Raw genomic sequence first — 14,156 nt, forward strand, 5'->3', positions numbered from 1 at the left:
TGGGCGAGGTGCTGTCCCCTCTCCAGGTTCTCACCCCTGTTCTCCGTGGTCACTGCCTGCACCACGGGGCTGATTTCCCTCGCCAGCCCCTCTTCCCTCCATTCAGTCTCTCATCTTTGGGATCTTTTTCCACGTGCAGCTCTGACAGCCTGGGACTCTGCACTGAGCAAACCTGCTCTGCTCTGGAGGGGAGGTTGGAACGAGGTGATCTCTAAGGTCTCTTCCAACACAAACCATTTCATGACTGGGGAGTTTTGCTGTTTCCTGGCTAAACCTCCTCCAAAAAATCTTGTCCAGACCTTGCTTTATTGTGCCCAGGAGCTGGCTGGGCTTGTTTAGGGGTGACACAGCTCAGGAATAATCCAGGCTGTGGTGAGAGGGAAGGAGCTCAGGCAGGCTCTGCTGCCGGGGTTTGATTGGCAGCGAGCGCTGGGCTGAGCTCAAATATTGCTGCCTTTTTAAAAGGCATAATTACGTGATTCAATCTATATGTTTGATGTTCCTAATCATCCATTAGAGCAGGATGTAAAGAGGGATGCTTCCCAGGAACACGCTGAGGCAACAGAATAGGGGCCCTTTGTGTGAGGCAGCAGTCAGGGATGCAAACACATTTGCGGGGCTGCTTTCCCTCAGAAGAGCTGGGAGCTTTGATGGCTTTGTCGTTTTGTTTGTGACTCTCTGTCACTCGCTTTTCTGGAGGCTGGGAGGATGCAGAGTAGGGGTCTGTGATCCCATCAGAGCCACGAGGTGTGTGCTGAGGTCTCTGCCACCCCTCAGGTGAAGGGATGAGAGCAAACAGCCTCAGCTTGCACCAGGAGGGTCAGAGCAAACATCAGAATTGTTTCTTTTTTCTCTGCAGGAATGGTCAGCGTTGGGATGAGTTGCCCAGGGAGGTGCTGAAGTCACCCTGGAGGTGTTGGAGACGTTGGGTGTGGCACTGGGGATGTGGTTTAGGGGTGCTGGTTGCACTGGAGGGCTCTCCCAGTCTGGATAATTCTGTGATTCCGCGTTTGCCAAGCCACAGGGGCTCCCCCAGAGCAGCAGCCCCACTGCCAGCAGGGTGCTTGGCTTGGTGGCACTGAGGGTTTTGTCATCTGCAGCTGCCTGGGCACTCTGCTGTGCTCTCCAAGCCTTGTCCCCCTCTGCAGTAAACACAAATCCTCGATCCAGCAGGCAGAGTTGGTTTTCCAGCTGCTCCGTTCCCTCTGGATGGGTTTGGGGTGGTGTCAGCCCCTTCTCCGAGCCCCTGGCTGCAGGCTGGGGGTGCTGAGGGGGCTCCTGGCAGCCTTTCCCCAAAAGTGCAGTTTATAACCCCTGATTCCCAAAACAGGGATGGGTTGGAGCTGTGCCTCCCATCTCCCTGGATTCCCAAAGCCCAATCTGTGCCAGCTCTGCCTGGAGCTTTTGGGGGAGCTTCTGACGGAATCCCCATCCTGTGCTTCCAAGGCGAGGCTTTCCCTCCCTGGTGGAAGAGTTTCTGCTTCATTTTTGTGTTGTTTTGAGGGGTTTTTGGAGCTCTCCATCTAATACAACTGGTGGCTAAAACCCCGTTCAGCAAACCTTAGTCCTGGGCTTTTCCTGCAAGGCCTGAGAGTAGATGACAACTTCACAGAGTCCAAACATTCCGGGGAATTCCCTGCTGCAGGCGAGACCCACGTGCTGGGGGAGCCCAAATTCCTGGATTGGAGCTGATGAATTGCCAACAGCATCCTGGGGAAAGCCTGGAGCAGCTCCTCGTGCCCTGCAAGCCCTGAGGGATTGTTCAAGTAAACCACAAAACAGAGTTTGTGTTTCTTCATCAGCGCAGGGCTGAGGGGAGCTGTGGCAGCACGAGCTCAGGAATGTGAGAATTTGGTTGTCATCAGCACCTGCCTGCACTGGGCACACCTGGAGGCTGCAGGAGCACAGGGAAAGGTACAGGAGCACAGGGAAAGGGATCTCAGGGGGATTGGGAAGAGTCCTGGGGCAGCAGGTTCATCTCCAGCCCTGCAGTGGCTGAGGGGGCAGTGCTGGGGGGCTTCTCCTGACCTCTGTGCCCTGGGCTATTCCTCCAGGAGCAACATTCCCTGGCTGATCCTCGGGAATCCTGGGGCGCTTGGGTGGTGTCCATCAGCACTGCCCTGATCCCTCAGCACTGCCCTGATCCCTCAGCACTGCTGGATGTGTCCCTCATCCAAAGGACTCCTGGGTCTGTGTGCCCACCTGAGGATGTTCTGCACAGGGAATGTTATCCCGGAATGGTTTGGCTTGGGAAGGATCTCAGGACTCACCCAGTTCCAACGCCAGCACCTTCCACAGTGTCACAGCAGGCCTTGGACACTTCCAGGGATGGGGCAGCCGCAGCTTCTCTGGGAAACAGGGAATAATTAATTATCCCTGCTAATAAGGAGAAGATGGGGGAGCTCTGAGCACTGGGGGTGCAACAGCACGTTGGGAATGTGGGAATGCACAGGGAATGAAGGTGGAGCTGTGCCTCAGAAAGGATCCCAGACATATGGAATGAGTTACCAGGGAAGGTGGCTGGGGCAGTGAGTGTGACTCTGAGACATCTTGATTAGTTTCTGCAGGAAGGGATTGAAGAGTGGAGTGAAAAACCAGGGAAACGGGATTTAAAGCACATTACCACTTTAATTTAAAAGTGCCCAAAGCAAGGAAATTCAGAGTTAAAACTGCCAATCTCTGCCTGGCTGCTGCAGGTGTTGGGGCTGGGAGGACTCCGGGGTCTGTGTCCAGATGGATCCCGGGGCCACGAGCCCAATCCCAAACTTGGGGTTTGTCCCAGGGATGAGATCCTTTCATAGGTGTGTTCTGTATTTTATTCTTTATAGCAGAAATGTATTTTTCTTTAACAATCTGTGTGCAGTGCCCTCGACTCCTTCTCTGTGTGGTGCCCTTGAAACTTGCAGGATTTGGGGTGGGATCCCTCGGGAAGGGTTTTCTTTCCCCTTTTATCTTCCCAGTTTGGAGAGCCCTTCCCAGGAGCTCCCAGTGCCTCCCCTTGCTTTGTTTCCTGTAAACAAAATTTCTCTCGATTTTTTTTTTCCCACTTCCCAGATTTCCCTTTCTGTCAAAATGCCCCCCCTCTTCCCAAATCCAGGCTCAGCCCCTCTGAGCTGCTCAGGAACATCCTCGGAAGCGGCTGCAGAACAGAGGAGTTTTTGGCAGGCAGAGACTCAGAAAATAATTTCAATCCTTTGCTGTTTCAAATCTACACAAGAGATATTTTCCCCTTTTGCAGGAGGATAAAAGATCATTTAAAGTGACAGTTTTTGGGGAAAAAAATAGCGCAGAAGAATGATAATAATCAATTTTCCCCCCTTAAATTATCACAGTTTTTTCCTGTGGATTTGTCCATCTTTTTCTGAGACGTGTTTTCACAGAAAAAGGATCAATTCCTTCCAGATTATTTATGCATCACTTGATATTTAATATGTTTTTAAACGGTTTTGAATTTTCTTCGCTGTTAAAAACCACTTCTTTTAACCCACTGCAGCAAATCCTCTCAGAACCTTGTGGTTGGTGTGAAAACTCTTGGTGTTCCTTGTTTTGTTTTCTCTTGGAGCCTGTTGAAAGTGTCAGGACGTGGGTGGCATTTGAAAGGTTACTGGAAAGGGTGGGGCTGTGATTAGCTAAGAAGGGAGATGAACTTTCTGGCAAAAATAAGGAAGACTTTGAAGCAAACAGACTCTGGATGCCTGCAGGAAAATGGAACCAAATAAAAGCTGGAATTGGGGCGATCCCGAGATGCGAAGGGGGAGCAGCAGCAGAGCCCGGCGGATGTAGATGTCAGCTCGGTGACAGGCGTGCCCTGATCCTGGGCATTATGGCCCTGAAACGGAGAATAATTATTCTAATTTGTTTTATTACATTAGCGTGGGTAGGAGGGAAGAAAGGGAGCTTTCTTCGCTGCCTCTCTCATTATTCCTGGGCGAGCACGGCGGGGCCGGCTCCCGGCTCCCGCGCCGGCCCTTCATGGGAATTTTTGGAAAATGATGTCTGCAATGTTCTGACCTTTGCCGTCCCAGCTGCAGCCTCCTCCTCTCTGCAGGGATCCCACACTTGACTCCTTAGCAACCTCCTTTGTGCCTCTGATCTCTCTGGGTTTGTCTGGTAATAGCCCTTGGCAGCGGGACGTGTTGTTCCTTGGTGGCTGGAAAAGGCAGGAGCCGCCGGTGCCAAGGGCTCTGCAGAGCCCCTTTCACCCAGTGCTGCCCTCAGAGCCCCCCCAGTGCTGCTGGTGGCTCCTCAAAGGGGCTTTGGGGGGAGGAAAGGGAGGGAAATGAGTTAAAGGCAGCAAAGTCAACACGAGGGGCTCTGCGGGTTTGCGGGCTCTGTGGTTGTGGTGGCCCTGGTTGGGTCCGTGCTGGCCCAGCAAGGTGTGCAGGCTCACCTGAGCTCTGAGACCTGTGCTGGGCCACCCCAGAGCCCCTCTGAGCAGGAGGGACCGGGCAGGGGGGGTTTGGTGCCCTGGATCATTGCAGGATCCTGGAGTGGTTTGGGTTTGGTTGGAAGGGACCCTGGCGGGCAGGGACACCTCCCGCTGTCCCAGGTTACCCCAGGCTGCCTCCAGCCCGGCCTTGGGCACTTGGAATGGGCTCAGGGGGATGTGGAAGTGCCAGGCAGGGACAGGGATGGGCAAGGTGCAGAGCCAGGCTGAGGCAGCTGAGGAGCACAGAGCTGTCCTTCCCTGCCCTTCCCTGTCCTTCCCTGCCCTTCCCTGCCCTTCCCTGTCCTTCCCTGTCCTTCCCTGTCCTTCCCTGTCCTTCCCTGTCCTTCCCTGTCCTTCCCTGTCCTTCCCTGTCCTTCCCTGTCCTTCCCTGTCCTTCCCTGCCCTTCCCTGTCCTTCCCTGCCCTTCCCTGTCCTTCCCTGCCCTTCCCTGCCCTTCCCTGCCCTTCCCTGCCCTTCCCTGTCCTTCCCTGTCCTTCCCTGTCCTTCCCTGCCCTTCCCTGCCCTTCCCTGCCCTTCCCTGCCCTTCCCTGCCCTTCCCTGCCCTTCCCTGCCCTTCCCTGTCCTTCCCTGTCCTTCCCTGCCCTTCCCTGCCCTTCCCTGTCCTTCCCTGTCCTTCCCTGCCTCAGGAATTGTGACACGGAATGCTGTGGGCTGGAACAGCCCTCAGAGCCCATCCAGTGCCACCCCTGCCATGGGCAGGGACACCCCCCCATGAAAGCTAGGAAGCTTTCAGACAGGAAAGGCTTCGTATCAAATACGGCTTTTTGTGTTTTGCAGCAGAAAAAACTCCCACTCACATCATTAAGGGGTTTCGGGGCAGCTTTGACTGGATTGCTCCAAGCCCCATCCCAGATTGTTCCAAGCCCCATCCCGGATTGCTCCAAGCCCCATCCCGGATTGCTCCAAGCCCCATCCCAGACTGCTCCAAGCCCCATCCCAGACTGCTCCAAGCCCCATCCCAGACTGCTCCAAGCCCCATCCCGGATTGCTCCAAGCCCCATCCCAGATTTCTCCAAGCCCCATCCCAGACTGCTCCAAGCCCCATCCCAGACTGCTCCAAGCCCCATCCCAGATTTCTCCAAGCCCCATCCCAGACTGCTCCAAGCCCCATCCCAGACTGCTCCAAGCCCCATCCCAGATTGCTCCAAGCCCCATCCCGGATTGCTCCAAGCCCCATCCCAGATTTCTCCAAGCCCCATCCCAGACTGCTCCAAGCCCCATCCCAGATTGCTCCAAGCCCCATCCCGGATTGCTCCAAGCCCCATCCCAGATTTCTCCAAGCCCCATCCCAGACTGCTCCAAGCCCCATCCCGGATTGCTCCAAGCTCCATCCCAGATTGCTCCTGGCCTCAAACCCTCCCAGGCGTGGAGCATCCTGTCACTCCTCTCTTTCCCTGGAAGCAGCAGCAGGATCTGACTGCAGGGAGGTTGGTGGGAACGCCAGGTGCCACCAGGTCCCACCTTTGGCTGGCTGCTGTCACAGCGGTGTCACCTGGTCCCTGTGGGACACCCCCTCAGGACAGCCCAGCCGGGATCCAGCTGGTCCTCCCTGCTCCACGGATCCGTCAGTGCAAGGTCTGGAGCCCTGGAGCTCCGAGGGAGTTTCAGGGCTGGAGCTGGTCTCGTTGGATTCCTTGGATTTCTCCAGAGCCTCTTCCAGCCCTGCCCTGTCATCCTTAAATGATTTTATTTTTAGATCTCACCTTGGGAAGTTCCTTCCACTCCCACGACCTGGGGCCTAGATTTGTCTCAGAATAGAATTTGTCTCAGGTTTGGCTTTCACAGAGATGCTGAAACCACTTTTCCTGGGGGTAGCAGAGGTGGGAAGCGCACAGAGCTGGGATTTTCCCTGGAATCATTCCTTATTTATAGCAGGAGCAAAATGAAAATCTGGATTTTAATTGGGAGTTTGGGGTGGGTTTTTGCCCATCTCTTATACAGAAAGGTCTTTAAATTGACTCTAAATTTATAACGTGGGTGCCCCATTCCCCACCCTTCCCTCTGGAGCCGGGATCAATAGGGAATTTTGCAGACATAGCTTGAGTCACCAGGCTTTTGCTCAGCTTCCCATGCTATTGGCCTGTCTGTACCATTTTTTTCAGAATTAATTTTGGGCTGAAAAAGTCTCAAAGAAGTGCTTTGTTCCTCCTTGACACTCACTCCAGGGAAAAAAGAAAAAAAAAAAAAAAAGAGGAGAAAAAGGGGAAAAAAAAAACTCCGTGGAAAATCTGACATCTGCATTGTAGAGAAAAATCAATAGATAGGGAGGAATATAATTATCCCCCACTCCTGAAGGAATTTTTCAGATATTTTTTGGAACAGTGACTCATATGGGCTTAGGGCTTGAATGACATTTTAATTATTCTGCCTTTTTTTCTCTTTGAATCACCCAAGTGCAGCCTGGAAGGGGCACAGTTGGGCACAGCCGTGGCAGGAAGATGAAAGGGCAGGAGCTGGTGCTGGAGCTGAGCTCTCCCCTCCTTCAGGTGGGGCTGGATCCCCCTGGATCCGTGAGGAATCCCCTGAATTCCATTTGTATCCTGTAAATAAGGGAACGCTCCCTCTGCTTTGGGAATGTTTTATTCCAGAATCCCAGAGCAGAGCTGGCGGATGGAGACAGTGAGGGGGAATTTTATTATCCACCATTAAGGTAAATCTAAAAAACAATCCTAAATGTCATTTTCCTTGCCCTGTGAGAAACGCTGCTGGATTTATTTCCCTTTATTTGAGGAGTTTGGAGTTTGGAGTTTGGAGTTTGGAGTTTTCCATGTCCGAGCAGGTGCTGCATCCCCACCCTGCCCCGGTTCCTCGGCCGTGCCCTGCAGGGAGCAAACCTGGCAGGGGAGGGGGAATGGAGCCCGTATCTCATTCTGGAGCTTAATTCAATCCAGGGGCAGCGTTTTCTGCTCCTCCTGCTGTAAATTCCTGTGACAGGGACCTCGGGTCCCCCTGCCCAGGCCGGGGGCGCTCATTACCCCGAGGAGCCCCGACCCTGCCCCAGCCCGGGGATTTAATAACCCTGCCCTCAGGGCGGGGTGAAAGGGCCTCTGCTGGTTCACTTGGCCACCTGGGTGCTTGCCTGGAGCTCGGATTTAATTTCTATTCCTGCAAATTTCCCCGATTCCGGAGCGCCCCGGGTGTGCGGAGCTGCCGTGGGGTGCTCGGAGATCTCTCCTAGCCTCAGCAGTTCCAGGATTCTGGGATTCCTTCCTCCTTCCCTGCCTGTCCTCCTCAGAGATGTTCTGTGCACGTTTTGCTCTCGTTCCTTGGTCCAAATCCTTGGGAAAACTGGAAAGCTCAGGTGCAGTGTGGGAGTGAAGCGGCCTCGAAGATAGCTCAGGGTAAAGCTGACTTGAAACCCCTTAATGATGAGAGTGGGAGTTTTTTATGCTGCAAAACATTAAAAAAAACATCTTTGATATGAAGCCTTTCCTGTCTGAAAGCTTTCTAGTAAACAAAAAGGGATGAACTGCCTGAGTGAGTCATTGCAGGGAAAATTGGGATTTTCAGAGCGCTGCTTTCCCCCCATCCTTGTTTTAATTGGAGTTTTAATTATCCCTGCTGAATAATAGGGCTTGATAACAGCCCGGGGAAGGCAGGAGGGAAGGTCATCAAGATAACTGTCCTGGTTTAATATTCAGCATTCCTGCACAGAGATTCCTCAGTGTGTCCTGGCCCTGCCGGGGCTGGAGCTGGGCACATCCTGGGAGATGCTATCGCCGGATCCTGTAATTTTAGAAAAGCTGGGAGGGGAGGGCAGGCTGGGGAGGGGAGGATGAGCAGCTGTTGACAGTGAGGGTGTCTTGTCCCTGACAGAGCTGGGATGTGCTGAGCAAATCCCTGGAGGTAAAACTGCTTTGCCATCCCAGAAATCCTGGGTGAGATCGCTTTGCATCCCTTTTGTGCCAGGCAGGAGTTCATAATCTCTGCTCTGCCCTGTCAGACAGACAGACAGACAGACAGCCCTGGGAACTGGGTATTCCTGGGTGTTCCCGAGGTCTGGACAGTTTGGGAGGGTCTTTAATTAGAATTTTGAATTTCTTTTGAGCTCCAAACGTGTTAAAACTTTACTTAATGCTGCAAGTGAAGATCTGTGTTAGCGTGAGCTCCTCCTGCAGCAGAGGAGCCACTGTGGCCTCTTCCAACCTGTTCCCATTCTGGGAATTTAGATGGAATTCATAAATGTTGGAATCTCCTCCTCTGAGTTCAGAATTCAGCACTGGAAGGTCCCTGATCCCTTTTCCCTACAAATGTCGGGAAGCCTCAGGATGCTCCCGCTGGAGCAGCCAAGGGACCTTCCCGAAATTCCCAGAAATTCCCAGGGATTTTTCTCCTGGGGAAGGCAGGACCACGACAATTAGGGCAATGTCAGAGGCAGGCAAATACCCCCTAATTGTATGCAGATGACAGAGCTGCTCCAACCTTTTGACTAGTGAAGCTTTCCTCAATTTGGGATATTGTGATCCTAATCAGGGACCTCTCCCGGACATCAAAGCCGGCCCTGATTGCCCGGGCTTCCTGCTGCAGCCCATCCCTGCCCAGGTGTCTTTCCTGCTCTGGCCGACTGATTCCTTTCTGCTCTTCATCTCTGAGGCAAAGAAATTCAATCCCAGCCTTGCTGCCAGCCCTGGAATGGACCCAGTGATTTGGAAATGTCCCCTCTTGTTGTGGAGTCCCGGGGCAGGGAGTGGCTGCTGCTCCAGCCTCTAACTTGAGGTGGGGCAGAGCTGTCAGCAGTGCAGCCAGCTGTGTTTGGGGCTGGCAGCTTCCTTCCCCTGCCCCTCTTTTGTTTCTCTAATTATTTTAATTGCATCTCTGTGTTCAGCTCTGTGTCCCCATCCCAGCTCCATGTCCCCATCCCTGCTTTGTGTCCCCATCCCTGCTTTGTGTCCCCATCCTTGCTTTGTGTCCCCATCCTTGCTTTGTGTCCCCATCCCATCTCTGTGTCCCCATCCCTGCTTTGTGTCCCCATCCCATCTCAGTGTCCCCATCCCATCTCCGTGTCCCCATCCCAGTTCCGTGTCCCCATCCCAGCTTTGTGTCCCTGTCCCATCTCTGTGTCCCCATCCCATCTCCATGTCCCCATCCCTGCTCCGTGTCCCCATCCCAGCTCTGTGTCCCCGTCCCAGCTCCATGTCCCCATCCCAGCTTTGTGTCCCTGTCCCCTCTCTGTGTCCCCATCCCATCTCCGTGGCACTGCTCCCTTTTCCAGGGCCACCAGAGGTGGCTTTTCCCGAGGGAAGCAGCTGGGTTTGGATGTTAAAATCCTGAATCTTGCTGGGCTTTATCCCAGGGCACAGCCTGGTTTTTCCTGTTGCTGCTCCCCGGGGGTGCTGGAGGCGATGCCAGGAGCCCTGGGCTGCTCAGACCTGAGCAAAGGCTCAGGTGTGGCTGAGGCTCCTTCCTGCCAGGGGAATTTGGCATTTTCCACAAGGATTTCTGTCAGATTTTCAGTAACCAGGCAATGGAATGAGTCAGATCCATTATGTTCCCTTGGGAACAGCAACTGGACCCGGGCTGTGCATGTGCCGTGGGTCTCATCCAATCTCTGCAGTTTAACCACAGAATTTGGCACCTTGAGACACAAAACCAAATAAAATAAAATATTTGTGACCGTATTTTTGCCCTTTTTTCCCCCAGGGGCTGATTAAAATCCGAGGAGATCGCTGCTGGAGGGAGTTAACCTGCATGGATTATCACTACGAGGTGAGCGCTGTGCACACAAATCCTCATTGCTCTTGTCTGCTTTTCTTTTGTAAAACCATTTCCCGCAGCCCTTCCTCTCCTGCCAGGCAGCTCTCCACGTTTCCCCTCTTCATCCCAGCCTCTGGCAGTCAGGCCATGTCCATGTGCCAGCTGGGTGATGCTGTTTTTCCCAACCACACTCCTAAAACACCAATTTCTCTCCTTCCCTCCCTCCCCATCGTGGATCCAGGAGCAAACCTGAGCCTCACTGAGAACTCCCACTGTAAATCTGCTGCAGGGCAGGGGCAGAAGGGAGATTTTTGTGGTGTTGTTCCTTCTTACACCCCCAAAAAGTGGCCATTAGACAGAAACAGAGCATCCCCAACACGCAGAGCAGCTCCCTGGCAGTGCAGGGCTCCGTGGGTTTATCTTTTTGACATCTGTTGCAGTGATTCTGTTGCATTCTGATTATAAATTGGGGGTGGTTTGCTGGCTCTGGGTTCCTCTCCTCTCTGGTTGCAGAGGCAAACTCGGCTCCCCCTCTCTCCTCACCTCTATTTTTGCGTTTGAGTTTTATGGAAATGGTGGTAAAAAGGAAAATGCTGCATCCCAGTGATGTTCTCAGGGTGAGGAGCTCTGGTGAAGGGAACGGTCCTGAGGGAATATTCCCTTCCCTGGATTGACCTCACAGCCACCACAAGAGGCTCAGGGTGTTAGAAAGTCTCTGCTGTGACACCCGTGGCATCCATTCAATATTTGGGAACACAAGTTTGATGGGGAGGAGCTGGGGAAGGGGCTCAGCCTGGAGAAAAGGGGGATCAGGGGGAATTTCTGGCTCTGCACAGCTCCTGACAGGAGGGGACAGCCGGGGGGAGGTTGGGCTCTGCTCCAGGGACAGGGACAGGAGGGGAGGGAACGGCCCCAGGCTGAGCCAGGGGAGGTTTAGATGGGATATTTGGGAATTTCCTTCCCTAAAAGGTTGTTCAGGCTGTGGAACTGCCCAGGGCAGGGGTGCAGTCCCCATCCTGGAGGTGACCAAAAGCCACGTGGATGTGGCTCCTGGTGATGAACATGAACGTGGTTGGTGTTGCTGTTGTTGCTGATCTTAAAGGGCTTTCCCACCTTTAACAACTCCGTGACTTTATGAAATGAGATTTCACAGCTCCAAAGAGCTCTGTTTGCCTTGCCAGCTTTAAATCTCTTTTCTGTCACTCTCACTGACTTTCCCTGGGCTTTCCCCCCTCAGTGCGGGGCTGGGCCTGTCCAGAAGCTGCCGCTCCCTCGGCTCTCCACAACACCAAGGATCCAAATTCATCCCCAGTAAAACCTGGGATGAAAAACCCCTTCAGTGCTGTCCTCCTCATCCTGGACACGGGATGGCTGCAGGAAATTATCCACTTTTTCCAGCACCTGGCAGCACTCGGGGAAAATCCAGCTCCAGCGCTGACCCCAGCCCACAACAATCAGCCCCAATAATCCCAGCTCTCCCAAATCAATCCCAGCATCAGTCCTGGAGCCCCGAGGGATAATTGAGACCATTCCTGTCACATCCATAAGGCAGGATCCCCAGCCTGGGCCAGTAATTGGGACCAGGGGCAGGGGGCAGATCTCGTTATCAATATCAATTATTTTAATCCCCACAAAAGAGGCTGCAAGAGAAGGAAAATGAAAGAGGCCAAACTTTGTCCATCAGCAATAATGGAACAAAAATACCTAAAAGCTGGCACTCACCTGCTGGTTCCAGCCAGAGGGGGGAGAAAAGGGGGCAGCTGAAGGACCTCAGGGAGGGAGCTGGGAATCTGCTCGTAATTAGGATGATAAAAGTGGGGATTGGAGCAGGTCAGGGATGGATTTGGGCCAGATGGGTTGTGCTGGGATGTATGTTGGCCACCCCAGCTCTCTGCTCCAGCACGAGCTGCATCCAAGATCTACACGGGCTCCTGTGCCAAGAGAATTCATGGAAACACGTGGCCTCCATCCCTGCCTGGACTGTTTATTTGTAGTAGGACCTGCAGCTCTGCCCGTGGAAAAGAACATTTCCACTTTTGTCAGGAGTGGTGGATGGAACAGTGCAGTGGGGCTATGCTAAAGGGGTTGTTTTCCCTTCCTCTTTCCCTTCTCTGCCCCTCTCTGTGTGGTTTGGAGAGGGGAGAGGTGTGGTTGGCACAGGAGAATAATTTCCTACCAGCCCGACCCTTGGGGATCCCTCAGGAGGAGTTGGGCTCCAGGAAATGTGGGGAGAATTCGGGCTCTGCTGGAGGTGGGGAAGGCTCTGCTGCAGCACAGGCACAGCTTTGGCTCGTGGAGGCTGCCTGGGCTGGGGGATTAGCGGTGCCTGTGGGTGCCAGGAGCCCCAGACTCTAATCCCAGCTTGGCAAGACACCACAAACAGGGAATTGCACCTCCTTCTCCGTGGATTTCTGAGCTATCCAGGCCAGGGGCCCCGGGGTGAGTGTGTGGTTTGCACCTGGAGTGTCTGTGGGTTGGGATCCCCATCCCTGAGCTGTCCTGGAGCTTCATGTGTCCACTCCAGCACATCCACACCTGCCTGGCACCCAGCAGGAGATCTGGATCCTGCCATCCCTGGGTTTATTTATCCCTTTTGGGGGTTGCTGCTGCTGCACTGTGGTTAGAGGGCTCTTTGCCCTGCAGGAAATCCCAGGAAGAGGAGTTTTCCCTCAGGGGAGCCTGTTCCTGGGGCAGCTGCTGCAGAGAGAAGCTGCCCTGGGTCTCAGGTCCGTTTGGCATCAGGATTATTCAGATTTATCTGCTCTGGACACCAGGCTTGACAAATCCATGAGCACGGATTGCAGGCTGGAGCTGGAATTCTGCTTCCCCTGGAGCCTCTGGCGTGGATCCCACCGTGCCTGGGACATCCCAGCTGCCAGGGGAGGCAGGGGCAGCCTCGGGGCCCTGCCTGTGCCAGGGGGACGTGGCTGAGCGTGTCCCCTGTCCCTGCCTGCTCCAAGGGACATTCCCAGAGCCCTGCTCCGTCCCACAGCCACTCTGTCTGCCTGGGAGGGTTCGGAGCCGCTCCAGCTCACAGGACATCACCCTGGTGGGCTGGAGCAGCTCTCCAGCCCCTCTTAGGGGGAGCCAGGGTTGGGGTGGGGATGGGGGAGCTCCTCCTTCCCCCCAGGGCCTCCCCATTCCCCTGCTCCAGCCTTTGCCAGGGAGTGCAGCCTGCCTGGCACAGCCACAGCACCCCAAACACAGCAAATCCCTCGGGCAGGCTGGAAAACCCCACAGCTCCCACCCTGCAGGGCTCCCTCTGCCCACATCCCTGGCACGGGCAGGACGGGGACATTTCAGACCCCAGCTGCCCCAGGAGGAGCCTCTGGGTGCTGGTGGAGGTTTGGGCAGAGCAGTTGAGATGATCAGAGGGGGTCTGGAGTGGGCAGGTTCTCCGTGGCCTCGCCAGGGAGCTGCTCCGGGTGGGATCAATCCAGGGATGAGTTTTTCCTAAAGGCTGCCAAAGTGCTGCTGCTGCTGCTGCTGCTTTTTAATTCCAGACAGATATCTTGGAAAATTCAGCCACCAACTGGTGGGAACAGCTGTGGGAGCAGCTGCTGGGGCAGGAGCCCTGCTGGGCACAGCCGTGGGTCCCTCCTGAGGGACCTCAGTGACCTGTCCCTGCGAGGAGGGACATGGAGGGGCTGGAGCACCAGGAGAGCCTGAGGGAGCTGGGAAGGGGCCGGAGAATTCCTGAGGGAGCTGGGGAAGGGGCTCAGCCTGGAGAAAAGGGGGAGCAGGGGGAATTTCTGGCTCTGCACAGCTCCTGACAGGAGGGGACAGCCGGGGGGGTCGGGCTCTGCTCCCAGGGACAGGGACAGGAGGAGAGGGAATGGCCTCAGGCTGGGCCAGGGGAGGTTTAGATGGGATATTTGGGAAAATTCCTTCCCCAGAAGGTTGTTCAGGCATTGGAAGGGACTGCTCAGTGGTGGAAGTGTTAAAAAAAAACCCCGTGTGGAAGTGGCACTTTTGAACGTTGGTGGTGACCGTGGTGGTGGTGCTGGGAATG

The 14,156-nt window shown here is 54.5% G+C and overlaps 1 protein-coding gene across 3 annotated transcripts in view; it reads left to right on the forward strand.

Moving 5' to 3' along the window:
• The window catches only part of LMF1 (lipase maturation factor 1), a 147,735-nt gene that overhangs the window by 44,448 nt on the left and 89,131 nt on the right, over positions 1–14,156 (forward strand). For all 3 annotated transcript variants that reach the window (XM_063414229.1, XM_063414232.1, XM_063414230.1), the window contains exon 5: positions 10,091–10,156. In XM_063414229.1, the coding sequence (XP_063270299.1) occupies positions 10,091–10,156 (66 nt within the window). The remainder of the gene's footprint in view (positions 1–10,090; positions 10,157–14,156) is intronic.

The sequence above is a fragment of the Prinia subflava genome, chromosome 17, assembly GCF_021018805.1.
Source record: "Prinia subflava isolate CZ2003 ecotype Zambia chromosome 17, Cam_Psub_1.2, whole genome shotgun sequence".
NCBI classification, from domain to species: domain Eukaryota; kingdom Metazoa; phylum Chordata; class Aves; order Passeriformes; family Cisticolidae; genus Prinia; species Prinia subflava.